We start from the raw sequence: 27573 nt of genomic DNA on the forward strand, positions 1-27573 counted from the left end.
GGATGACAGGTGCGGTCACAGGGGTCCTGGCTTCTGGCTTCACCTGGCGGAGGACCTGATACTGAAGACAGAAAATTCTCCAGCTTCAAACTCCCTGAGCTTCTGAGGGACGGGCTGGGCTCCAGAGGTCACAGATAAATGCCACATAACAGAGGCATGGGACAGACTTTGGCATTTTATTGTGTATTCAAAATTCAGTCATTAGCCTTAAGACTTATATAAATTTTTAATTTATATAAACATGTACAGAATGCACAAATATAAACATACATGTTGCTTATCAATGTTTATCAATAAATAGAATTTATCAATTACAAAACAAAGACTATGTAAGCTCCTGCTGTTCCCAGGACACAGTCCTGGGAGCTGCATCAAAAAGTAGGTCCTCATGAAGCCACGGACACTTTCCAAAGGAACAGATCACAACTGGGGATCCTGATACCTTCAAAGCTTTAGCATCAGAACCAGAGGTATGACTGATGATCTCATAAAACCCATGCTACAACTATCATCAAAATGCATGACCCTTTGACATTATGTGGGCTCCACGGTCCATCTGACGGGTGCACATGAGCTTTCCAGCTGATCGTACAAGGGAACTCAGGGCATCATAAACTATACTGGTGGCCCCGCTTGCAATTCTGCTTTATTAGAAGTGTAGACAAGATTAAGGTGTTGGCTAAGTAACATTAAACCGTAATTAATAATTATTTACATAGATTATCAGATTAGGAAAAATCTCAAAGGAAAAAATCTCAAAGTTATCAGGGTCAGTATTTTACAGACTCTATAACATTCTTGTCAGCTGGTGATTCATTATCTGATCTGTGTTTTTTATTTTTTTCCCATTTTATATATATATATATATAAAGAGAGAGAGAGAGTTTACAAGATAATTTTAATGACCAAGGTCTTTTTTCTCCCAATAATGTTTTTGGCAAAAAGCACTTGCATTTGTTCCTCGTGACTTTGAATTTACATGAAAAGCTAGGCTCACTCTTACAAAAATTAGCCTATGGTCGCCAACACCCTCCATGCATTCCTTTACTTCGAAAACAAGATCCCTTCGAATGAGACCGTTTGTGACGTACGAATCTGCAATGCTGGTCTGTGCTGGGCCACCCGAGATGCGAAATGAGGAGGGGCAGGCTGGGAAGACTGGACCCCCAAGGCGCTTCCTCGGTACCGGTGCTCCATACAGGAAGCCCGTTCTCTACGCATTCACCTCTCGGCAAAGAAGTTCTCAGTCCTTGGGAGGTCGGGGGCATCCAAACCCATCCAAAGTAACAATAAACTTAAAATGGCATTTTATGATTTATAGGATGTTTTCGCAAAAACAATCTTATTTATCTCCACAACAGCTTTGTGAAGTAGGCAGGAGATTCTCTGAGGCCAGAGAAGTCCAGCTGTCGTTCAGGGAGACACAGTAGGTCAGCAGGGCACTCAGCAGCCTTCTGCTTCGCTGCCACGACCCTCTTTCCCGCACGCTCGCAAGCTGGTGGGCACTGGGCGCGGCAGGCGGAGCAGATGGTTCGGGGCTCACCGCCAGGTCCAGGACCTGGGACTCAGCGCCTGGCTGCTCCCTCGACTGTGTTAGTAAGGACTGTCCTCACAACGTGCCTGCCTCCTGAGCCCCGACCTACGACGGCAGAGGAACGGTGACTTGGAAAAGCAAAGGGGATCAGTCCAGAGTCAGGGAGCAAGTCAGGACTTACATGGACGTTCTTGACATTTGACAAGAATAGACTCCCCAGCGGAACCTACCCCCCGGCTCAGTGGGGCTCAGCCTGCACAGGGGACATTTTCGCGCGGTGCCGTATTTCTCAACAGCGTTCAGGAGTTCTAAAGAGCGTTTCTCTTTAGAGGTCTTTTCCCTTCCCTAAGGCATGACTTTCTCCCCAATAAAATTAGGATTTCATAGGACAGAGATTTTTTTTTTTTTTTGGCATTTGGATGGTTTTGGGCAACCTTCTCTTCTTCATTCCAAAATCTCTTTCCTGTCTAGTTTAATTCCAGAACTAATGTAAACATCAATGGAAATGATGACTGACGCTCCTTAAGCAGCAGGAACAATCAGATCAGATACAGCCCCGAGCTGTCACCCAATCACAGCCGCGATCCAGTGAACACCTCACGCGGCTCTGGGCCACGGCCGACTCCCCCGGGCCTTCTGTCTCGGGCAGCTGGCAGAAGCCACGAACTCAGCTCTGCATGCCATCCAGGCCCACCTGAGGGCAAAGCCGGCAGGGTCCAGGGATTCAGAGGCCCACGTGAGGAGGGTCGTTCCTTCAAGAGGCAGGCAGCCCGTGGCTCCCCGGCGTAGCTGACGGCTGTCGCGGCATCCTGTGTCCTAGGGAGGGTCGGGAATTCTAGAGATCCCCTGGTCTGAGCTGCAGTCGGCAGGTGTAGAAAGTGAGGTCCAGGGGTGGAAGGGCCTGGGCAAGACCTCACAGCCTGTTGGGAGCAGAGGCAGGCCTGGAGTTCGGGTCCCCTAACTTCAAGTCAAGTGCTGTTTCCCTGCCGCCCGCACTGCCACCCCGCCGCCCGCCAGGGGGACTGCAGCCAATGACCGACTCTGTGGCGTGAGCTTCCAGCAGTTTTCTCCTTTGGGAGTGGCAAGGTCAGATTCAAGGGCTGTACGCTGGTACCACGGCTGCCCCACAGGCTCCAGGGAGAGATTCCAAAGTCTCTGATAAACACACGATGCTGCCGGCCCTGCCCAAGGCTCTTTAGAAAAAGATGCCCCATTCCAGTCCCTGAAGAAAGTGGGCAGCTCAGAGCAGAAGGGCCGAGGCCATGGCACAGGGGGGAGCTGTCTGTCTTCACTTCCCTCCGAGGTCGGTGCAAAGACTGCTTCCTTCTGGCAGATCTTCGCCCTTGCTTCCTCACGGTGAGTAAATGGAGCGAGTCCTGAAGGCAAGACCGACCCTGCGCGTGAGGAAGAGCAAGTGGTGGTCTGCAGCCGGCCAGGGCCCAGCCAAGAGGACGCCTGCACAGCGCCAGACGCCGGGGGGACAGCGTGTCAGTGTCAGTGTCCAGCATAGCACAGGACAGAGGGCAGACAGTGGGCGGTGTGAGCATGACTGCCGTGGGCGTGAACAAGCAGAAAATGTGTGCTTTTGGTACACGACTCTGACCAAGACAGGCACAAGGGCTGTGAGCGGACACAGCAGAGAAGGCGCATTTGGGGACAAGTCTGGCTGAGGTAGGACACAGTGAGTGGCTGTACTTGGAACAGGAGCGAGACAAATCAGGCAGGAGAAGAGGACACACACGGGACAACAGAGAGTGCGAGGCCAGGGCGGGACGCCAGGAAGAGGGAGTGCTGGGAAATGAGGAGAGCCCTTCACGGGGGGTCTCTGGAGGAGAGCCCCCCATGAACAGGGCGCCTTCTAGCCCCCCAACTCCCTCGAACGCCGCCTGTCGGAATCCTGGAGAAGCCCTGAGCCTGGGTCCTGCCCTGATGGTCAGGAAGCTCGGGTGAGGGGACACCAGATGCAGCCACGACGCGCAGCAGCCTAGGACCTGGCTGGCCCCCTCTCAGAGGGATGGCCGTCTTCTGAGCCACTGCCCAGGGGCCTAGGTGCCGCTGGAATGAGCAGCCACCAAAGGACTTGTCGGAGGGCGGCACTGACTGTCCCACGGGCCACCGCACTCCACTGCATCCCTGGAGAGGGGAGAAGATCACAGAACCTCAGAGTTGGGACGGTGTCACAGATGATCTCACATAAAGCCCCCCGCCCAGTGCAGGAACGCCCCCTGTGCAGGTGGGCGGCCGGTGAGCCCCTTCTTAAGAATTGCCAGTGAACAGCCATGAAACATTATTTGGGGACAACTTCAGTTTTTAGAAACAACTTATTAATGTTTAGACAAAGTCTGCCTTCCTACAACTTTAACCCAGTGGAACTACTATACTGTGCCCTCCAGGCCCACTTAAACTCCTTCCCTCCACTAAATGTATCCTCCAAATTTCCTTTTCTCCAGGCTCCACATTCCCATTTTCTTTAATAGTTCATTACGGTTTCCAGATTGTTGCCCATAGTGGGCACTGTCCTCTGAACACAACCCTTACTGTGATCATCTCTCTGGACATGCGGTACCAGGAAAGAGCACAGATCCGCACAGTGAGCCTGGCGTATCCACACGTATCACCAGTTCAGGTCACCTCTGTGGATGAGGCCCACACCAAGTCCCTTTCCGCCGACGGTCCTGTGCTGGTGGGCTGTACTGAGCTTGTTGCCAACTTGTACCTTTTTGACACAAACAGCTGTCGGTGCAATTTATTTTATTACTTGTTTATTTGTCCATATTTATTTAATGTCCAAAATATAGGACATTTGTCTCAGTTAAAATTCATTTTTATTGGTTTGGTATCATCTTAGTCAATGTCATTCTACATCATCATCCTTTCAACATTCAAGATAGGATTCCTCAGCACCAATTCAAACGAGACTTTGAGGATTTTACAAGCACACAGGAAGATCAGAAAATTTATTCTGCCTAAATCTTTCAGTATAGTATCATCTGCCTTTTGGGTCTTCAGTTAAGATAAAAAACAAACTTGTGAACATGGCGGCGTGAGTAGGACAGTGGGAATCTCCTCCCAAAAACATATATACTTTTGAAAATACAACAAACACAACTAGCCCTAAAAGAGAGACCAGAAGACGCAGGACAGTGGCCAGACTGCAGCTACACCAGCGAGAACCCAGCGACTGGTGAAAGGGGTGAGATACAAGCCCCGGCCCTGCGGGACCCGAGCGCCCCTCCCCCCAGCTCCCGGCGGGAGAAGAATAGGCAGAGCGGGAGGGAGACGGAGCCCAGGACTGCCGAACACCCAGCCCCCGCCATCCGGGCCAGAGCGCAGACACAGTATATGCCCAGGGGGCCCTGGATACTGGGAGAACAGGGGGTAGACCTCAGAGCGGGTGCTGAAGCTGATGCCCCTGTGACAAAGAAAAGCGGGGGCTTTTTTGAAAGTCTTAAAGGGACAGGGACTTAACAGCTTGACGGAAACAACCCAGGTCACAGTACAGCAGCTGGAAATTACAGGGAAAACCGGGTGCACTAACCCCCTGGGCAACAGCTCTGAGACCCCTCACGGAGGCAAACAGTCAAGCAGCCCCCCCATCCATCACCCCACCGGGCGCTGCGAAAGCAGAGAAGCAGCCTGAGACAAATTCCGCCCACAGAAAGGGAAATTTCTCCCTTCCGGCCAGGCAAGACACAAAGACCCACTCTACACGCAATTACCCAACACAAGCCACTAGGGGTCGCAGTTGCCCCAGTAAAGAAAGGCCAGTAGTAAGTGAAAATTTTGGCCCTCCCAGCTGACAGTCAATAGCACCTGTCAACATGAAAAGGCAAAAAAATATGATTCAGACAAGACTAACCCAGACAGCTTCGGCATCTGCTACATCTTCCCCTGAGAAGGAATCTGGGGAGATAGATTTAGCCAGTCTACCTGAAAAAGAATTCAAAACAAAAGTCATAACCATGCTGATGGACTTGCAGAGAAATATGCAAGAACTAAGGAAGGAGAATTCAGAAATAAAACAAGCTCTGGAAGGACTTCAAAACAGAATGGACGAGATGCAAGAGACCATTAATGGACTAGAAAACAGAGAACAGGAACGCAGAGAAGCTGATGCAGAGAGAGATAAAAGGATCTCCAGGAATGAAAGAATTTTAAGAGAGCTGAGTGATCAATATAAAAGAAATAATTTAAGAATCATAGGCATTCCAGAAGAAGTAGAGAGAGAAAAGGGGATAGAAAATGTCTTTGAAGAAATAATTGCTGAAAATTTCCCCAAACTAGGGGAAGAAATGGCCTCTCAGACCACAGAGGTACACAGAACTCCCATGACAAGGGATCCAAGGAGGGCAACACCAAGACACATAATAATTAAAATGGCAAAGATCAAAGACAAGGACAAAGTATTACAAGCAGCCAGAGAGAAAAAAAAGGTTACCTACAAAGGAAAACCCATCAGGCTATCATCAGACTTCTCAACAGAAACCCTACAGGCCAGAAGAGAATGGCATGATATACTTAATGCAATGAAACAGAAGGGCCTCGAACCAAGACTACTGTATCCAGCACGAATATCATTTAAATATGAAGGAGGGATTAAACAATTCCCAGACAAGCAAAAGTTGAGGGAATTTGCCTCCCACAAACCACCTCTACAGGGCATCCTACAGGGACTGCTCTAGATGGGAGCACTCCTAAAAAGAGCACACAACAAAACACCCAACATATGAAGAAGGGAGGAGGAGGAATAAGAAGGGAGAGAAATAAAGAATCATCAGATTGTGTTTATAATAGCTCAACAAGCGAGTTAAGTTAGACAGTAAGACAGTAAAGAAGCTAACCCTAAACCTTTGGTAACCACAAACTTAAAGCCTGCAATGGCAATAAATTCATACCTTTCAATAATCACCCTAAATGTAAATGGACTGAATGCACCAATCAAAAGACACAGAGTAATAGAATGGATAAAAAAGCAAGATCCATCCATATGCTGCTTACAAGAGACTCACCTCAAACCCAAAGACGCGCACAGACTTAAAGTCAAGGGATGGAAAAAGATATTTCAAGCAAACAACAGAGAGAAGAAAGCAGGTGTTGCAATTCTGGTATCAGACAAAACAGACTTCAAAATAAAGAAAGTAAAAAAAGACAAAGAAGGACATTACATAATGATAAAGGGCTCAGTCCATCAAGAGGATATAACCATTATAAATATATATGCACCCAATACAGGAGCACCAACATACCTGAAACAAATATTAACAGAACTAAAGGAGGAAATAGAATGCAATGCATTCATTCTAGGAGACTTCAACACACCACTCACTCCAAAGGACAGATCCACCAGACAGAAAATAAGTAAGGACACAGAGGCACTGAACAACACACTAGAACAGATGGACCTAATAGACATCTACAGAACTCTACATCCAAAAGCAACAGGATACACGTTCTTCTCAAGTGCACATGGAACATTCTCCAGAATAGACCACATACTAGGACACAAAAAGAGCCTCAGTAAATTCCAAAAGATTGAAATCCTACCAACCAACTTTTCAGACCACAAAGGCATTAAACTAGAAATAAACTGTTCAAAGAAAGCAAAAAGGCTCACAAACACATGGAGGCTAAACAACACGCTCCTAAATAATCAATGGATCAATGACCAAATCAAAATGGAGATCCAGCAATATATGGAAACAAATGACAACAACAACACTAAGCCCCAACTTCTGTGGGACGCAGCAAAAGCAGTCTTAAGAGGAAAGTATATAGCACTCCAAGCATATTTAAAAAAGGAAGAGCAATCCCAAATGAACGGTCTAATGTCACAACTATCAAAATTGGAAAAAGAAGAACAAATGAGGCCTAAGGTCAGCAGAAGGAGGGACATAATAAAGATCAGAGAAGAAATAAATAAAATTGAGAAGAATAAAACAATAGCAAAAATCAATGAAACCAAGAGCTGGTTCTTCGAGAAAATAAACAAAATAGATAAGCCTCTAGCCAGACTTATTAAGAGGAAAAGAGAGTCAACACAAATCAACAGTATCAGAAATGAGAAAGGAAAAATCACAACAGATCCCGCAGAAATACAAAGAATTATTAGAGACTACTATGAAAACCTATATGCTAACAAGCTGGGAAACCTAGGAGAAATGGACAACTTCCTAGAAAAATACAACCTTCCAAGACTGACCCAAAAAGAAACAGAAAATCTAAACAGACCAATTACCAGCAACGAAATTGAAGCGGTAATCAAAAAACTACCAAAGAACAAAACCCCCGGGCCAGATGGATTTACCTCGGAATTTTATCAGACATACAGGGAAGACATAATACCCATTCTCCTTAAAGTTTTCCAAGAAATAGAAGAGGAGGGGATACTCCCAAACTCATTCTATGAAGCTAACATCACCCTAATACCAAAACCAGGCAAAGACACCACCAAAAAAGAAAACTATAGACCAATATCCCTGATGAACGTAGACGCAAAAATACTCAACAAAATTTTAGCAAACCGAATTCAAAAATACATCAAAACCATCGTACACCATGACCAAGTGGGATTCATCCCAGGGATGCAAGGATGGCACAACATTCGAAAGTCCATCAATATCATCCACCACATCAACAAAAAGAAAGACAAAAACCACATGATCATCTCCATAGATGCTGAAAAAGCATTTGACAAAGTTCAACATCCATTCATGATAAAAACTCTCAGCAAAATGGGAATAGAGGGCAAGTACCTCAACATAATAAAGGCCATCTATGAAAAACCCACAGCCAACATTATATTGAATAGCGAGAAGCTGAAAGCATTTCCGCTGAGATCGGGAACTAGACAGGGATGCCCACTCTCCCCACTGTTATTTAACATTGTACTAGAGGTCCTAGCCACGGCAATCAGACAAAACAAAAAAATACAAGGAATCCAGATTGGGAAAGAAGAAGTCAAACTGTCACTATTTGCAGATGACATGATACTGTACATAAAAAACCCTAAAGACTCCACCCCAGAACTACTAGAACTGATATCGGAATACAGCAAAGTTGCAGGATACAAAATCAACACACAGAAATCTGTGGCTTTCCTATATACCAACAATGAACCAACAGAAAGAGAAATCAGGAAAACAACTCCATTCACAATTGCATCAAAAAAAATAAAATACCTAGGAATAAACCTAACCAAAGAAGTGAAAGACTTATATTCTGAAAACTACAAGTCACTCTTAAAAGAAATTAAAGGGGACACTAACAGATGGAAACGCATCCCATGCTCATGGCTAGGAAGAATTAATATCGTCAAAATGGCCATCCTGCCCAAAGCAATATACAGATTTGATGCAATCCCTATGAAACTACCAGCAACATTCTTCAATGAACTGGATCAAATAATTCAAAAATTCATATGGAACCACCAAAGACCCCGAATAGCCAAAGCAATCCTGAGAAAGAAGAATAAAGTAGGGGGGATCTCACTCCCCAACTTCAAGCTCTATTATAAAGCCATAGTAATCAAGACAATTTGGTACTGGCACAAGAACAGAGCCACAGACCAATGGAACAGACTAGAGAATCCAGACATTAACTCAGACATATATGGTCAATTAATATTTGATAAAGGAGCCATGGACATACAATGGCGAAATGACAGTCTCTTCAACAGATGGTGCTGGCAAAACTGGACAGCTACATGTAGGAGAATGAAACTGGACCATCGTCTAACCCCATATACAAAAGTAAACTCAAAATGGATCAAAGACCTGAATGTAAGTCATGAAACCATTAAACTCTTGGAAGAAAACATAGGCACAAACCTCTTAGACATAAACATGAGTGACCTCTTCTTGAACATATCTCCCCGGGCAAGGAAAACAACAGCAAAAATGAACAAGGGGGACTATATTAAGCTGAAAAGCTTCTGTACAGCAAAAGACACCATCAATAGAACAAAAAGAAACCCTACAGTATGGGAGAATATCTTTGAAAATGACACATCCGATAAAGGCTTGACGTCCAGAATATATAAAGAGCTCACACGCCTCAACAAACAAAAAACAAATAACCCAATTAAAAAATGGGCAAAGGAACTGAACAGACGGTTCTCCAAAAAAGAAATACAGATGGCCAACAGACACATGAAAAGATGCTCCACATCGCTAATTATCAGAGAAATGCAAATTAAAACTACAATGAGGTATCACCTCACACCAGTAAGGATGGCTGCCATCCAAAAGACAAACAACAACAAATGTTGGCGAGGCTGTGGAGAAAGGGGAACCCTCCTACACTGCTGGTGGGAATGTAAACTTGTTCAACCATTGTGGAAAGCAGTATGGAGGTACATCAAAATGCTCAAAACAGACTTACCATTTGACCCAGGAATTGCACTCCTAGGAATTTACCCTAAGAATGCAGCAATCAAGTATGAGAAAGATCAGTGCACCCCTATGTTTATCGCAGCACTATTTACAATAGCCAAGAATTGGAAGCAACCTAAATGTCCATCGATAGATGAATGGATAAAGAAGATGTGGTACATATACACAATGGAATACTACTCAGCCATAAGAAAAGGGCAAATCCAACCATTTGCAGCAACATGGATGGAGCTGGAGGGTATTTTGCTCAGTGAAACAAGCCAAGCAGAGAAAGAGAAATACCAAATGATTTCACTCATCTGTGGAATATAAGAACAAAGGAAAAACTGAAGGAACAAAACAGCAGCAGAATCACAGAACTCAAGAATGGACTAACAGGTACCAAAGGGAAAGGGACTGGGGAGGATGGGTGGGTAGGGAGGGATAAGGGGGGGAGAAGTAGGGGGTTATTAAGATTAGCATCCATAGCGGGGTGGGAGAAAGGGGAGGGCTGTACAACACAGAGAAGACAAGTAGTGATTCTACAACAGGTTGCTACGCTGATGGACAGTGACTGTAAAGGAGTATATAGGGGGGACCTGGTATAGGGGAGAGCCTAGTAAACAAAGTATTCGTAAGTATTCGTCATGTAAGTGTAGATTAATGATTAAAAAAAAAAAATGCAGTTCCTATGTGGTGACCTCTAATGAGTTCTACACAATAATATAAAGGACATATAAAAGTGTAGGCAAAGGGTCTGTTTGTGTTTATACAGAGGATCAAAGCCTAATTTGGCTACCCCGAAAATGAACTAAGAAACGATATGAAAGAGAACTTCCAACATCAGCACTCTCGGGAAGACTCATGCCAGAAGATGATCATCAAAAAACCCCAACAAAGATCCACGCACTGCTACAGCTGTAGATGCACTCATCCCACCAGCTCCTGGACTTGCCATGGGAATGAAGGAGATATCTAAGCTGGCCTGTGCATACAGTAAAACAACAAATTTGACTGGATCTATACTGTTGGAACTCAACCAAGAATTAGGAGAAGTGCAAATTGTAGCGCTCCAAAATCTTACAACTACAGACTATTTACTGTTAAAAGAACATATGGGATGTGAACAGTGCCCAGGAATGGGTTGTTTTAATTTGTCTGATTTTTCTCAAACTATTCAAATTCAGTTAGATAATAACCATCATATCATTGATAAGTTTTCACAAATGCCTAGGGTGCCTAACTGGTTTTCTTGGTTTCACTGGAGATGGCTGGTAATTACAGGTATGCTTTGGTTATGTAACTATACTCCTATTATGTTAATGTGTGTGCGCAATTTAAGTAGTAGCTTAAAATATATACATGCTGAAGTTACTCTACAAGAAGATATGTCAAAGAAATAATCAATCTTCCCATGTTTTCTCCCGCCTGCTACTTCTATAGCTTTTCTTCTTCCTTCCTAATTACAACGAATTCTTAAATAGAATTCGTGCCTCATATCAAATTTACCGAGTATCATAACTCCTCCAAGTGGTAAAGATACCTCAAGACAAATGCTGGGCATAGAAGCCACAGGGCATAAATATGCAAAGAAATAAAAAGCTAACCATTTCAAACAATAAGGCTTCTCTCTCACTTACCAACTTAACATTTCCCTGTGTGGCCCCGGAAGATGACTGGTTAGCCAGAGACGGGTAAGATTCCTCAAGGGAGGAACAACCTAAGACAGGCACAGTCGCTGGGGGGTCATCAGGTGAGAAATTGGGGATCAACAGAGGTGAGGCTTAGAACCTCACCCCCCCTGTTCTGAGAGAAATCTTCTGCATACGTGGATGTTTTATTGCCCTGGTCTAGCTTGGATTAACACATAGTCTACAGGCACACACCTGATCATATACATTTGCTCTCTTACAACACTAAACTATGTTTTCTACCTTTATGTTGTATCTACCTACCACTTCAGCATCTTATTAAAAATAATAAAGAGAGAAATGTGGTATCCACATATAAATCAAGTATAAAAATCAAATGTGTATTCATATTTGAACTGACTGTTTATAGTTCATAATGCATGAGCAAAACCAAAAGTTTCTGTGATGACTGCCCTTGTACTGTTCACCATGTAACTTATTCACTATGTAAGAATTTGTTCTCCATGTAAGAACTTGTTCGTTATGCTTCAGAAGATTGGAGACTGACGAAAATTAGGCTTGGGGTGGATTAATGATTGTGCATTGAGCATTGACTCCCCTATACAGAATTTTATTGTTGTTAACAACCATTTGATCAATAAAAATGAGAGATGCCCTAACAACAAAAAAAAAAAAAAAAAAAAAAACAAACTTGTGTGCAGAACAGGGCTAAAACAGAGAGAATTGTGGTTCACCGCACCGCCTGCCTCCCTAGGAAACAGGTAACCCTCAGCGTGCCTGAGGACGGACCTACCCACAGTCTGAGGTGCCTCTGCCAGGCAGTAAGTCTGTCCTAACAGACAATGAAATTAATTGGCATGAATTATTTTTTTTAACGAAACAACACTGACTCTTGCTTACAAATCATTTGTGTAATAACTGTCTTAGAATTTTGGTAAGGTCTACTTCAAGCAAGAGTCTATACTTTCTGGAGTCTTTCTTTAAGAATTGGGTTGATATTACTGCTCTCCAAGCTGCCATTGTTTATCCAGTCCTTAAAAGAGCACCAGAGGTCTTATCAACAAGTCCCCTGATATAATACATCTTGGCTGTTAAAAGTTTTCATCAGTCCCGGACACAAACTTTCTCCCCATAATGGTCTCTTCCTTCCAGTTGGAGATATTCTGATTGCAGCAGACTATGCAAGATTCCTCCCTTAAATACTGAGATCTATTTCTGGTTTTGCTACTTGCTCTGAACATGGTTTGATACGTCCTTGGTTATACTGCCCCTCTTTCAGACTGTCCACATGCCATTTTCAAGTATATGCTTTCTAGATGAACTCAAGATGTAGCCTCATGTCTTTATATACTCTGCCAGCCAATATTTTTATCTGTCTTGTTCATTGAACATATCTATTAAGGGTAAAAAAAAAAAGAATGAATAGAAAGAAAGGGTTTTTCATTTCTCACTGACTAAATGCCCTGTGTATTTTATTATTATCATAATTAACAATAATAAAACACCCATTAGGGTGGCATCTGTGTGCCAGGCACTAGGCTAAGTGTGTTATATGCATTAATTTGTGTATTTTATACTCATTTAATAGACAGGGAAACTGAGTTTCAGAGTGTTTAAATAATTTGCCCTAGTTTATTCAGTTCATAAATAGCAGGATCAAATCTTACATTTAGATCATTTTGATACCAAGGTCTGTGATATATACCAATGGTCTTGATATGATGTCATTGGTCATCTTGAGAACTGCCCCGGCTGAGTCGGGAGTTCGGGTGCTGGTGTCTCTGGCATTCCCTGGCCCCGTATGACAGACCCCAGGGTGAACAGAATGTGCACAGGGGTGCACACCACGTCCACTGCACCTATGGGAAGCCCACAGTGCGGTGAGCCTCCTTCCTTTCCTGAGGCACAGTGCGCCGGGCGGCTGACCCAGGAGGGCTCTCCCCTGCCAATCCCTCCTGCCTTCTAAAGGAGAATCTTTGCCAAGCAGCATGGATATTTTCTGTGATGCAGAACTGGGGAGACTAGGCTGAAAGGGAGAAAATAAAAGCCCTGCAAAGGCAGGAAGCAAACTGGGGGGGGGCTCAGTCAGAGAGGGGGCGAGGTGCATGCAGGGAACGGAGGGAGGAGAGGATGGGCAGGGGGAGGAGGGCCAGGCCGAAGAGGGCCCTGGAGCTGGGTGCACGGAAAGCCCCAGGGCAGCTGGGGGGGGTGGAGATTCTTTGGGGTGTCCCCAAGAGGTCGCACTGGTTCTCTCAGACACTCCTCCCAGAGATTCAAGCGGGGACTGAGATCACTGTGGAACTGCTGCTGGATGACTGGTGACACACCTTTTTATTCCGGCTACATGGATACAGTGTTTGCCAGAGAAAAGAGTCGTGGAGAAGGGGGGACAACGGCCCAGCCTCTGACTGCTGAGGACTCGCACCGGCCGCCTCTCAGCAGGGCCAAGGGGGACTCGAGAATACTGACAGGGCGATCTTGGGTCCAGGCTGGCGGCGTCAGGCTCGGTTACACCCCTGCACTGACCTGGCTGCTAACAGCAGTATCATGTCATCTGCCTTTTAGGTCTTCATTCAAGATACAAATATATGGGGCAGCAGGCTGCACCCGAAGAGACCCCCTTCCAGTGCAAGAGGCACACTCGGTGCACGTGCTTTAGCACTCAGGGAGCCCCTTTCACTTCCAACTGCAAAGTCACCTCCGAACCCAGCAATGTCCGCAGAAAGCCAGGGGACAGGGGCCTTGGCGCTAGCGGCTGTCGGCTCCGTCCGTGCACGCCTCGGTGACCGGACCCTTCCTGTGCCTCCCCTCCCTGCTCACTGAACGGGGAGGAGGGATCTGCTCTGCTGATTCTCGGGTAGCAGAGACGGTGGGTGACAGGTGCGGCCCTTCTGACAGGGCACCAGCTGCGTGTGGGACTGTTCCCCAAAGCTGTGGGCAACTGCTTCAAATTTGGCTTTTAATATTCTATTGTTAGTGTCTGATACTTTATGTTCTGTAGGGAGGGAAGAGGTTTTGCTGCCAACTTAGGGAGGATGATTTTTGCATTTTTATTAAAGAATCTGAAAGACCTCAATTTCTCAATCTGTGAAATCACACTGCAAAGCTGTTAAATGTATCTGGGTAGGACAGGATAGGATAGGGAGGGGCTGAGATGCCACAACTTAAAATGCAGCGAGATAACAACTGCCTGTCCTCAAACATATGCTCGATCAGAAACATTGGCAGGGCTGCCCAAATCCCTGGTGCAAAACATCATTAAAAAAAAATCTACAATATTTTAACAAGTGACTTTTTAAAATGTGGTTTCTTGTTTTAATAGTCTCTGGAAAATCCTCTACAATTCACAAAGCGCCCTTGTATCTTTCTCCACATTCAATCTTTTAACACAGATCTGTAAGGAAGGAGTACAGAGTCTGTGTCAATTTTAGGAGAGGAAGCAGGTCAACACAGGGGCAAGGACCAATCGATGGGCAGCGGGGGACCCAGTCTACGTATCAGGCATTCTGATTCCAAAAGTCCAGAATTCCAATCCAGGAATTCTGTCCAATGGGAAATGTGGATATCATTGGTGTGGTGGGAAGTGCTTTGTGACGAAGTTTAATATTAACAGTTGATGAAACTGACTTACAATTACTTATGTTCCAGAATGAGGAGGAGGGAGAGGAGGGAGAAGAAAAGGGGGAGGAGAAGAGGAGAATCACTGCCATCTTCACCAAGGGGTCCAGAGGATGTGCATCATCAGAAATGTCCTGAGCACCCGTCCCAAACGCAGGTTTCCGGGATCCGCACCGGGCCTCCTAGGCAGGGCCGAGGGGGCAGGGGTGAGTCGGGGGCGTAGAATCTGCATTTCAGGGCGCGTCCTCCGCGGATTCGTGGGCCCGGGGGGTGGGATTCCCTGGGCAGGTGGCTCTGCAGGTGTTCTGTGCGCACGCGGGGCAGGACGCGGAGGCAGAAGCCTGGGCGGCGGAGAGGAAGCGCGGCGGGGAGGGTGGGCGGGGCCGAGGCGCTGCGGGAGCCGCACAGGCATCAGGGCGGAGGCGCCGACCTGCGCACAACGGCGAGCCGTCGCAGGACGGGCAGGGGACACTTTCCGCTTTTTACGACACTCACGAGGCCGAAGTGGACAAAGACCTGGCGATGAATCACGAATGGGAGAAGGCAAAAGGCGTGAAGAGGCACACGGGGCGGTGCTTTTAGGTGTCTTTATGCGACGGAAAAATAGAATGCTTGGGCACAATCGGCTGATGAGGCCTAATCGAATTGTCTATACACAGTGAATCCACAGACTTGTGTTACCAGCGAGCTCGGTTACTTAGGAGGCAATGCCGTACATCAATTTCCTCATCCATCTTAGGGTTCATCATCCACCAGAACAGAATCCTGGCCCTGGAGACCCAGGGGTGCCACCTGAAGGGGATACGGGACTTGGTGCTTCTTCCTCCTGCTCGCGTTAGAGACGCAGGCTCAGTGCGGCTCCGCCCCGGCTCCGGCGGGTCCCGGGACCCGACAAACCGAGGGCAGGTCCCAGGCTCAGGGCCTCTGGGAGGCAGCAGGGAGAGGCCAAACTTTACAAATAATGATCTGTTCTGTTTTCACTGCATTTATTTTTAAAATCATCTTCTCTAAATGGTTTTGCATTGAAGGTCATGAAACAGTTTCCTTTACAAGTACTTTTACTTAGATTAAAAATGTATGTAAGGACAAATAGTAAATAAGTAATAGCCCGGGTGGCATGCTGATATGGTAAAAATCGTGAAAGTAGCAGGGAGTGGCAAAAGCCCCCGTGCGACAGGAGGCACTGAACTGCAGAGGACACGGGGCCTCGAAGGACATCAAGCGACACGCGCACAAGGCAGAAGCTCCGGGGTGGCGGGCCGCCTGTCTTCCTGCTCTCCTGCGCTGCTGGTACGAAGGGCCCCAGAGGGCTGAGCTGGCACAGTTTAGAAGCCTAACATTTGGCCTCTGGATAAAATGTAGGCCCGGGGTTCCTTTAGTCCCATCACCAGCCTCAGATATGCCCACGTTTTAGCGTGCCAAAGTGCACGGTCAAATCAGCGGGTGTGGCTTATTCTGATCCCTGTCACCCCTTTCCCTGCTTCTCCGTGTGCACATGAATGAGGGTCAGACCAATCTCCTTGTGAGGTCTTTTTCTCATGGTCTACACCACAGTTCCTAAATGACAAATAAAGCGATCGGAACTTTGAGTCTTTGAGAGATCAGACTGTCTGCCTGCTTTTTCTGCTCAACTACTTCAACATGACAGAACCTAAAAATATCTAGGAGACAGTACCTTAAAAGTAAGGATCCATACTAAAAGAATTTAACAATTATTGAGTGTTTATTACATGCCAACTACTGTGTTAAATAAATCATGGGTTATCTCAGATAAGTTTTGCAACAACCCCTCACAAGATTTTATGCAGGTTCTGGTTGGATGGCATGGGGTCTAGTAACTCGCCCAAGTCAAACATCCAGGGATTGCTGGGGGCAGGACCTGAAACAGGACCTTGGCTGAACGGACACCTAGACACTGCAGGCGGTTCTGAAACGTCCTGCCCTTGAGAACCTGTCCAGGGGAGCACAAGGTGTGCCAGCCACATGGAGTTCTGGGGGTCTCACGGGATGAACTGAGCCCCCAGGAGAGGGAGCAGCGGGTGGTGAGAGTCCAGAGGGGGAGTGATCGGTTACCGCTTGGAGACTGGTAGGGGCATCGGGAAAGTCGAGGGAGCTCATGCTGGCACCGTGCCTGAGGAATGAGCAGGCTGTGCCAGGCAGGCAAGTGAGAAAGAGCACCTGAGCAGCAGAATCACCCAGGGGCAGAAGGAGTCACTACCTGGGGAAAGCCCGTCAAGCTCGCATGCCTACCATAGGGGCGCGAGGCCGGGGAGGGCGGGTCTGGCCACTGGAAGCCAGGTTTCAGGCAGGAAGCGCTTCGTGTGCCCGTCACAGGCCACCCGCCCCAGGCTGTCCTGTCACAGCTCAGTCCAGCTGGCACTGACGGCCTAAAACCCCGCCTGCCTCAAGGGCCTTTCCATCCTCGTGACTGACACGTGTGAAGCAGCTGCTCTCCCCGCGGTCATACTACACACATAGTACCCAAAGCAACTCAGAGGCAGAAAAACAAGCTGTAATTCACGACCTTGCCAAGGAAAAGTCACTCCCAAATCATCAAATATCTGCATGACCGTGAGTTCAGTCAGCGAGCCCACTCTTTCGGAAAGCCGTGGAAAGCCACGGACAAACTGGACCGAATGCAGGGGAAGCTGCCCAGCTGGTCGGGGTGGGGGGCGGGGGGCGGGGGTCCCCAGGGGCAGGGCTCAAACCGTCAAGCAGAGGTGGGACGGGAAACCTCCACTGGGAGCTCCTTAGCTGCAGGGATCCCGCCTCCCTAGGTCTCCGCTGCGTCCCCACTGCCCAGAGCATGGAACACAAAGGCAATGGATGAATGACTAAGTGAGGACTGGGGCTAAGAGTGCCGAGACTTGGATTCTGATCTTTGTCCTGCTCATAGAGCAGCATTACCTTAAGCAAACATCTTACATCTTAAGCCTCAGTTCTCTTGCCTGTAAAATATTGGGTTCAGCAGTCTATCTCAGGTCACCCTTAGCAGGACCAAAAACCTCATGGAGTGGCCGAAGGGGGCATCAGAGGGTAGGGGTCAACAGTCGTGATTCTGTGCATACACCCCTCATATGAACACCTGTTTTGATCATAGCAGTTCTACTTTTATTGTTCACATTTCCAAGTGAAATTCCCATGTGAACAAAATGTTTCCACAACTAAAAAAAGTCTCTAAAAATCATTGGACAGCTCGAGCTCTGTTATCACTTCCAGCTATAAAATTCTAGGTATTATGATGCTAAATACATGGAAGTAAAGTTTGACAAAAATTTGCAACAACTAGGGTTGTTCAAACAATAGAATGTCTTTCCTTTAATAATAAGCTGCCCCTTATTAGGAGGACAGACAACTATGTACCAGGTAAGTTGTGGAAGAGATCAGTACACTGGTTGGGATATTTGACCAGGTCACTTCTGAAGCCCTTCCTGTGTCAAAGAATCAAAAGTTCTGCTTTCTTTCAAGAGTTTTCAGTTAACTACCAAGGAGCATAGCTTAGTGGTTCGTAGCAAGTACTTTGAAATCAGATGAACATGTGTTAGAATCCTGGCCCTCCCACTCCCCAGTGGTAGGACATTGGACAAATTAATCTCCCTGAGTCTCAATTTCTTCATCATTAAGATAGTGGAAATAAAAATACCAGCTTCATAGAGTATATTAGGGATTCAGTGAGATATGTTACACCTTTCGGTCAGTGGCTGGCATAGAAACCCGTGCTCGGTAAATGGTAGGTGCTATGAGGATGAAGATGGTGCTACCTGGACAAGGAAACCAATTGATTCCTAAAGCAACTAGTCATTATACATGACAATCATCTGTATATACACATGTATGTGTGTGTATGCATGTGTGTGTGAGGTGTGTAATGTGTGTGTGTGTGTATGTACACACACACACTTCTTTCCCCAAAGTCAGAAACTTAAAGCAGACAGTGCCATTTCACAGAGGAAAGAGCCACATCATGCCAGACAGCAAAGGAAATAAAAGTCTGCGAAGGTTAAAAGGAACATGAGCAGGCACGAAATGTATTTGTTTGTCAGGTTTATCGAAACATAGATTCACCCATTTTTTAGAGGATGAAAAGCTCTCCAAGAACAATTCTAACTGTGAAATGTTTCGAAGAATCTTGTTAAAAATAACCTGGAATAGGCATGGAAATGAGAAAAGGCAACTCAGACACCGTGCTGTGAAGAGCAGGCGCCCGGCTCCTTGAGTGTCAGCCAGAGCACATGCAGCTGGTGGCTGTCGTGGCCCCAGGCCGCTCACTGGGCTTCCCTGCTCCGTGGTCAGAGCCCCAGAACCTCCTGCGGGTGCCTCTCCCCGCAGTTCCCCTCTCCCTGCAGCCGAGGAGCTTCTCCTCCCCCTGAGCTTGCTGCTCGGGAACCACCTTGTCGCCTATCAGGAGGGTGTCAGGGTGATGCTGTCCCCGAACCATTCCCCTTGGGCCCTGTGCTGACGATGCACAAGTGTCCCAGAAATAGGAGCCTTGTCCTACTAACCTGTGCTTCTTATTTTTGCCTCAAGAGGATGATTATGATAACAAGAATATAACTGATCAATAATTTACGTGTTCCTGGTTCTATATGTACAACACCTCACACGAGCCTCACAATGCCGTGTTTACTCCTGTTTTGTACGGGAAGAAGCCAGGGCACCGAGAGGTCAGGTAACTGGCCCAGGATGGCACAGCTTCAGAGTGGCAGGACCTGAGGCTACACTGAGGCCCGTCACACGACATGCCCCACGGTTTTAACCGTGACACTGAACCGTTCCGCTGGCACTGGGGTCCTCTTAGGCTGGGATCCTGCCTCGTCCTTTCCAGTGCCTGAGTGCTCATACTGACTGTCTCTACGTGAAAAAGGAAGAACACAAAACCAGACTGAAGGGCTTTCTCTTTACATCTGGTCCAGAACTTTAAATAGTAATTGTGTTCACACTGAGGCCTTAAACAGAAAAAAGACATTTATCCCGATGGATGGATGCGACAATACGTTCCTCGAATGGCATCTCAGGCACCAAATCAGCTGTGCACCGCGGAGCGTCTAGCGAGCCCGGGGGTGACTTCCTCCCTGAGGCACGTTCACATTCCCTACCAGCCACAGACTGCCCGAAGGACCACACAGCAGAACCGAATGGCCCGTGACACCGACAGCGTCACCTCTGGCGCATGTCTTCCCACGGGTGATATTTCCAGACGGTCTCCAGCTTCAAGCAAACAAAACTTAGGTGGGCTGAAGTAGGTTCTGCCCTCTGTGTTTAACTGCGCTGAGAGGACCTCCTCAGGTCTGTGAAGCACACGATCACAAAGGGGGGGTGCTGAGACCATCTCCTTCCCCCTCCCACCCCAACCTCAGCCATGCTCACTAAGCTCAGTCAAGGCTTCCAAGGGACTGCCGGTCCCCCAGTGTTCTCCGACCGCATCAGGAACCCCCTAGGAAGGCAGTCCATTCCACTTGGGGCTGAAACACATATTCTTAAATCTCCAATCCTCTGTCCCTACCTCTTCCCCTTGGGACCTTGCAGAACAAGTCACATGATTTGTTCCATGCCTATAGTTACGTAAAAACAATGTTGATGACCTGAATTTTCTCTAAGCTCTAAGGCTCAGCATACCCAGTTCCTTCACACTGTTCAAGTGTCATGAATTCTGCAGGGAAAATCATGGTGTCCACCTTCTACTGGACACACTGCAGTTTGTTGACGCCCAGTATGAGATGAAGCTTGATTCTTCAGGCCAGAGACCTGCATCATTACTGGGGCCCAAACACTCATTCACTGGTTTGGGGCTGTGGGTTGTGGCGGGTCTCTTAGCTTTGGAGGCAATTCCTTCCTGAACAGCTGCCTGACTAAATCGGGAGGCCTGGGTCCCCGCCAAGTACATGCTGTCAGAACAAGCGCACAGAGCCCACCCCGGAGGCCGGTCTTATCTGCAAGGTCACTGCCAGTGCTCCAACCACAAAACTTCAGGGCCCTTCTAGGAAACAGCACCACTCGCCTACTACAGGGCTTTGGTTTTTTTCCCCACTTGTCTTGCTTTGGGAATGGATGTGGATTAGGAGGAGCCAGAGGGTGCAGGGGCTGCACCGAAGTGGGCACATAAGAGCACACACACCTCCTGGCATTGGTAAGAGGTCTCTCCTGCTGCCCCTGGAAGGGGGAAGGAGGTTCTGGGTTGCAAAGCCCAGAGAATTCGTTTAAAGCAGAGTTTCTCAACTTCAGCACTATTTTGCAATTTGGAACCAGACAATTCTGTGTTGGGGCTGCCCCATGCACAGACGGCAGATAGTCAGCAGCACCCTGGACCTCCACCCACTGGATGCCAAGAGCTAAAATCTAAACTAAAACCAAACTAAAAACAAAAACTAAACTAAACTAAAAACAAACTAAACCAAACTGAAAATAAACTAAAAACAAAACTAAACGTGCCTTCAGACATTACCAAATGTCCCCTAGTAAACAAAACTGTCCAGCTGCTAACTAATGGTTTCAACCCACAGGTCTCAGTAGCTGAGACATGGAGGCGGGGCTAAGGGCGGGGCTAAGGGCGGGGCATCAGCTACTTGAGCTTCCTTGTTTTATTGGTGCTGAGAAAGGTGATGGCTGCTGGGTGATCAGTAAGGCTTCCTGCTCCCTCCACTGCTTCAGTGGTACTCAGTCCTGCAGCCTGTTAAAGCTCCTAAAACATACACATTTCTGGTCCCTGGCAGGACCGATCAAAATAAAATTCTCTAGGAGAAGAACACAGGCTCAGGTATTAAGAATTCTCAGGTGACTCTAGTGCACAGCTAGGGTCAAGGGTCAAAGAACCACCCCACACTGCCTCCGTTATTGACCTTGGATAAGCCACCGTGGGCATCTCTGGAGATGGGTGAGGTTGGGGGTCTGCCCCGCAGGGTGGACGCACAGCCCCTCTCTATTGTGGGCACCAGTCTCAGGGGGCTGGGGCATAGAACCCAACCCTCACACCGTAGCAACAACCGCACCTGCACAGCCAAAGGGCGAAAACACACACAGGATGTGCTCAACTTGCTCGGCGTGGTTAGCGTGTTTTGTTGGGTCAAATAAATGTCTATAGGTAATATAGAAGCCAGAAGGCATATTCAAAATAACAGTCCCAACTGTTCAGCACAGGGCATGATGTACCCAGGAAACAAGTCTTGTCTCATGTTGCTTAAACAATTATTTATAAACAGTGTGATTTATTTGATCTAATTCATTTCTGGCTTTCTTCTAGCAGAAGGAGCTCTGCATTCCTTGTTTAAGGAGTGGCATTAGAACATAGCGATTTCTATTGACTCATTTCTTAGGAAATGCTTATCCTTATCAGGGAGCTCAGAAATTAACTGTTGAACCAAGATATGAACGGTACTATATACACAATTATAATAACAACAATTATACCAGCTTCCATTCTTTGAGCATCTTCTGTGTAACAGGAGCTGGGCTCAGATCCGCACAAATACTATCATATTTATCCTCAACAAAAGCCCTTGGAGATGGGCCCTAATAGTATTTCCATTTTACAGATGAGGAAACAGAGCCAGAGACATCAAGTCACATACTAAAGGTCGTATCCACAGTAAACGACAGATCTCAGCGCCAGACTCCCGCACCTGCGGCCATGACACTTCCCCGGGCAGGCCGTCTGTCTGGCTAGGCATCAAAGTTCCCTTTCCTCTAAGCCAGAGGCAGGAATTTTCTTCGAGAAATGTCTCGGTGGAGGGGATAATGTGTAGGCTGCAGCATTTTAGCCCAGAAAAGGGCATCCTGGAGAGTAGCTTGAGCTACTTGACTATCACACTTCTGGGGGCACATTCCGCAAAAAGCAGTAATTTTTCTAGTCCTGAGGATTTGGGGAGGAAAAAGCTTTTCTGCTGTTGTTACTGTTTTGATTCCCTGGTGTGACTCCAACAGGAACAAAGTTTCCCAAAAGGCCGCTTCAGGCTGGGAGTGACGGGCCGGCTCTGTGGCTGTGCGGCCAGTGTGGTCACACAGGGACCCGGAGCCGGGCCGAACGCTCTGCTGACCGCCGCCCTGAATCTTAGTAACTTTACTCTCTGAACGCGTAAAGCCTGAAGGGCCGTGGAGCGTGCACCGGCGATACCTGAGCACCGGCGGGCAGGGGCCGTGTGCAGTCTTCATGGACACCATAGGTCCTTGCCGCCCCACTGCATTAGCGATGCCCCAGGGGTACAGGTTCTGGTAGACCCACTATGCATTAAGTTCAGCAGGACCCAAAGCAAGTGCCAAGTGAACACATCACACACACGAAGCATGTTTCTTTCTCCTGCTGTCTCCCTGTCGGCAGCTTCTGCAACATGCTCGCTTTGCATTGGCTTTGTTTGAGTCTCGCTCAGTTCCCGGATCATGGCTCCCAGAATTCTGTGCTCATGTTTCACATCAGCACATCAAGGACTGAGCACTGGGAATGCTGACAGCCCTGAGAGGCCGTGTTTTCCATTTGAACCAGACCTCGCCACGTGCAGACAGAAGGCAGTCATGTTCTGAGGAAGAGGAATCACCCTGGAACTCCACCAGGTCTGTTCTCCCTTGTGTTGCCCCCCTGCATTAGCCAACCACTCATGCGGAAAACACTGACCTAAAAAGAAAGGATCCGATGGACAAACCTGTGATTCTGTTCCCTTTCAGCCCTTCCTGACTCATCGTAAGCCGAAGGCAGACTGTTAGCAGAATGTGCGTGTATCAAGAAGTGAAATAAAAACAGACAGCCACACTAGTTTTGTTCACTGCCCAGCAAAAACAAAATACATAAGCATGTCTCAACTACAAAGCATGATGTGTGTAATGTGTGTGATTTTGGCAACTCCACACACAAGTTAAATGTTCTTATATATATTTGCATTTAAAAGTGGAATTGCACAATGTAAAGATGAATGGAAAATTTTTGTTAATAATTTAAAATTCTATTTTACATTCCTACAAAGAAAAGGTAAATAGCAAGTAAAATACCTTATGACAAGTTGAGAGGGAAAACTGCAGATGGAAGAAAAAGGCTACCTTGTAATACTTTCAATGGCAACTTCTACGCACCCTTTGAACAAGGGGCCCCGCAGGTTCATTTCGCACTGGGCCTGCCAATCATCTAGGCAGCCTGGGGGAGGCTGCAGGGAACAGGGCATGGTCACCCTCGCCCGTCTCTGATTCATCCAGAGTGAGTCTGCTCCTGCTCAAGACCATGAGGTAAATGTTCAACCCAATTGTTACCATAGAAGTTCAAGGTCAAGGCCATTAGGTGGTGCTTAAATGTCAAGCAACTTTCCAACATTAGTCGAAGCCTCGAAGGATCCAAAGTAAATCAAACCTAAATTATTTCCTCATCCATGGGTAATCTTCCAATCCACGGTTTGAAAACCTTTATTTAAAAGGGGAATTCCGGTGTGCTCGATTAAAAGCTGCCAAGGGATTTCGCACTGAAAAGCAACTGTTTCAGGTATGGAATTAAAAAATACCATTTTTAAGTGGTAAAAACTTACTTGAATATATAAGGTGAACAATAAGGTCTATAAAAGCAACCATCCACTCAACCAATAAACATATTAACCAAATAATGTGTTACATCCTGGGGGAACATTGGGGAATAAAATCGACATGTTACCTGCACTCGTGTACTGACTGACAGACAGGCTGGACAGAGAAAATAAATAGTAAACAAAAAATAAATACAATCATAAATGCTGACAATTGTAATTTATAAAGCAAACAACAAAGGACAATGACTCAAAAGAAATCATTTTTCTGCTGTTATTTTGTGGGAACCTCATTTTCTTTGCTTCTTTCTCATTTTAGATTTTTCCTTATCGTCATATTTTCCTCCTCTACTGATTCCACACATAAACCTGAAAACACTAATCTTGGGCATGGAAATGTCAGAGGCCTACATAGCACATAGCACATCCACTAAAATCAGTTTATTACTGAGCTGTGGTTGGTAAGAGTAAGTCTGACTTACTAATATTTTGCCTCCTTCCCGAGAGAAGGTACATGCAGCCCCAGAGGTGCTTTGTCCAATAGAACGTTTTATGTGATGGGCATATTCTACATTTGCGCTTTCTCACCCAGTAGCCGCTCTCAACATCCGGCTACTGCGTGCTTGGAATGTGGTGAGCGGTCAGCACCGCTGTAGAGATATCCAAGTCAATGAAAAACCCATATATCAGGGGCATTGAGGGTGGATAATGGAAGTGGTAGCCAAGATCCAAGTTAGATAGACAAGAAAATCTCTAGGAAGCACTTGCAGAAATTCTTCACCTTCTCAGGAACTGGGCGAATGTCCTAGGTTTGAGCCAGGTCTCAACTTGGAGAGCCAGGGAGACATCTAAGGCCAGCACAAAAGCAGAGAAACCCATCTCCAAAGCTAAGCATTGCATGCCCTCTGTTTGTGTTGACAGACTTATAACAGTCTCTTCCGTAGCATAATTATCTCCCCCATGAGGACAGAGCTTTACAGCTAGCAGAGCAATCCCAGCTAACAGAGAATACGATCCTCACAATGAAGTAGCAAGATAGGCAGGGGAGGGATTATTTACCCAATAAGCAAAACTGGAATCCTCGGCAGATTTCATGTACAGAAAAATCTCTATGGTTCCTGTTAGCACCCCAAGTCCCTACTGTGCCTCGGATCACCTGGGCTAATTGTCAGAGAAACAGTTCAGCAGAAGAGAAGCCAGGCCCGGGGAAAAGGGGCAGGAGCGTTCCCTCACCTCCTTGCCAAGTCTCAGAGGTCCACCTTACAGGCTCTGAGGCTACAGCAGTGAGCAACTGGCAAGATCCCCAGCATTTACCCAGTGGACAACAAACTCCAGAATCAAATCCCCAAAGAACCCCAAATCAAAGCACTACGGTTTGTTCTCATCAGCTGTTGCCCATGTGACCATGTGGACATGGTCTATAAGGTCATATTATGCCTCCCAAGTGGGGAGACTTACTTGGCTTAAAGATGACTCAGCCGAGAGACAAGCTTCCAAAGGAATTTCCCCCATAGTTCACTAGTTAAATGAGATAAAATCATTACCCTTTAAGAGACTCTAAAGGAATCTAAGACTTTTAATATGTGTCATACCCTGAAACACAATGGTCCAGTAAAGCACACACTGGACCATTCAGATCCGTGAAAATCTAGGACTGTGGTTCTTAAAGTTTAATACACATATGAGTCATCTTGGCAAAAATACCATTTCCCTAACCTGCCCCAATTCAGTGAATGGGGCCCAGAAATCTGTGTCTTCGCTACGCTCCCAGGTGATTCTGATGCAAGTGGTCCACCAACCTTACTGTGAAGGAAGAATGACCAACAAAAATAAAAATAAAGGCAGCAAATAAGAGGACATGATTATGTCCTCCAAACCAACAATATTGCATGGAGAATAATGAAAGACATTGGGATATTTAGACTACAGGGAAGCCTCAGAAGGGATGTATAACTAAGATACACAGAAAGAGTCATTCCATAGAAAAGATGTATCTTGGTTCTCTCTTGTTCCAGGCAGAATGAGGGACAATAAATAAGAGTCACAGAGGTGGAGACTTCAACTCAATATGAAGAAGGCCTTTTTAAACTCTATAGAGTCCCCCAACCATTAAGCAGGCTCATCAATAGTATGATTCTGTCCTTGTAGTATTTCAAGTGGAGATTGGATGACTGTCACCAGTGAAGACAACAAAACTGCCAGTTAGACAGCAATCCCTTCAGCTCCCGTCAAACCTTGTGCACAGCCCAGCCCTGCTCACTGTAGGGGGTTATCTGCTGACATGTCTCTTTCCCCAGTTAGGCTGCGAAGCTTAGGGAGGCACCGCCTTTCTCTTTTTATCTCTTGCCTCGTATACAGTGCCTGGAATCATAGGGGTCAGTGCTTGGTTGCTGTGAATTGAACCTCAGAATCTAGTAAGTGAAGTTCCAGAATCTGCAAACCTGGATTTCTGTGGAGCTTCCTATAACTTCAAATGAAAAATTTGCAGTCACTTCTGCTCTTCCGAGTGAACCTTCAGCAACACCCTGTCTTCTCCTTCAGTGAGGTTTTAAAGTTCCCTTTGATAAAGGTTTTATAGTTTTCTTTTACATTTCTAAAATAACTTCAGTTATTGCTTCTGTGGATGGTGGCAGTTTTCCTAATTCACAATCTAATTGTTTCTTTTTAGTATGTAGGAGAGACTGAATGTCCAGTGTTACCTAATTCTGGAAATCCTTGTGAAATAGTAGTCTCCACATTTTATAGTGGCTTTTCCTGGTAATGATCATATTGTTTATAAATAGTGGCAGCTTTGCTTTTTTTCTAACTTTTGTAAATCATATTTCTTCTTTCTGTCATTTAGATTTTGTATATACACTGTTGAGCAGAAGGGACAAGGTGTTCTTTTTCATTCCTGACTTGGGTAGAAA

General features: G+C 46.4%; 1 protein-coding gene across 3 annotated transcripts in view; it reads right to left on the bottom strand.

The window, feature by feature from the left end:
- Positions 1-207: 207 nt before the first annotated feature.
- The window catches only part of HTR4 (5-hydroxytryptamine receptor 4), a 140848-nt gene continuing 113482 nt past the window's right edge, over positions 208-27573 (bottom strand). For all 3 annotated transcript variants that reach the window (XM_036894386.2, XM_036894368.2, XM_036894377.2), the window contains one exon: positions 208-3667. In XM_036894386.2, coding sequence (XP_036750281.1) covers positions 3580-3667 — 88 coding nt within the window. In that variant the 3' untranslated portion in view covers positions 208-3579. The remainder of the gene's footprint in view (positions 3668-27573) is intronic.

This window comes from Manis pentadactyla, chromosome 13 (assembly GCF_030020395.1).
Source record: "Manis pentadactyla isolate mManPen7 chromosome 13, mManPen7.hap1, whole genome shotgun sequence".
NCBI lineage: Eukaryota > Metazoa > Chordata > Mammalia > Pholidota > Manidae > Manis > Manis pentadactyla.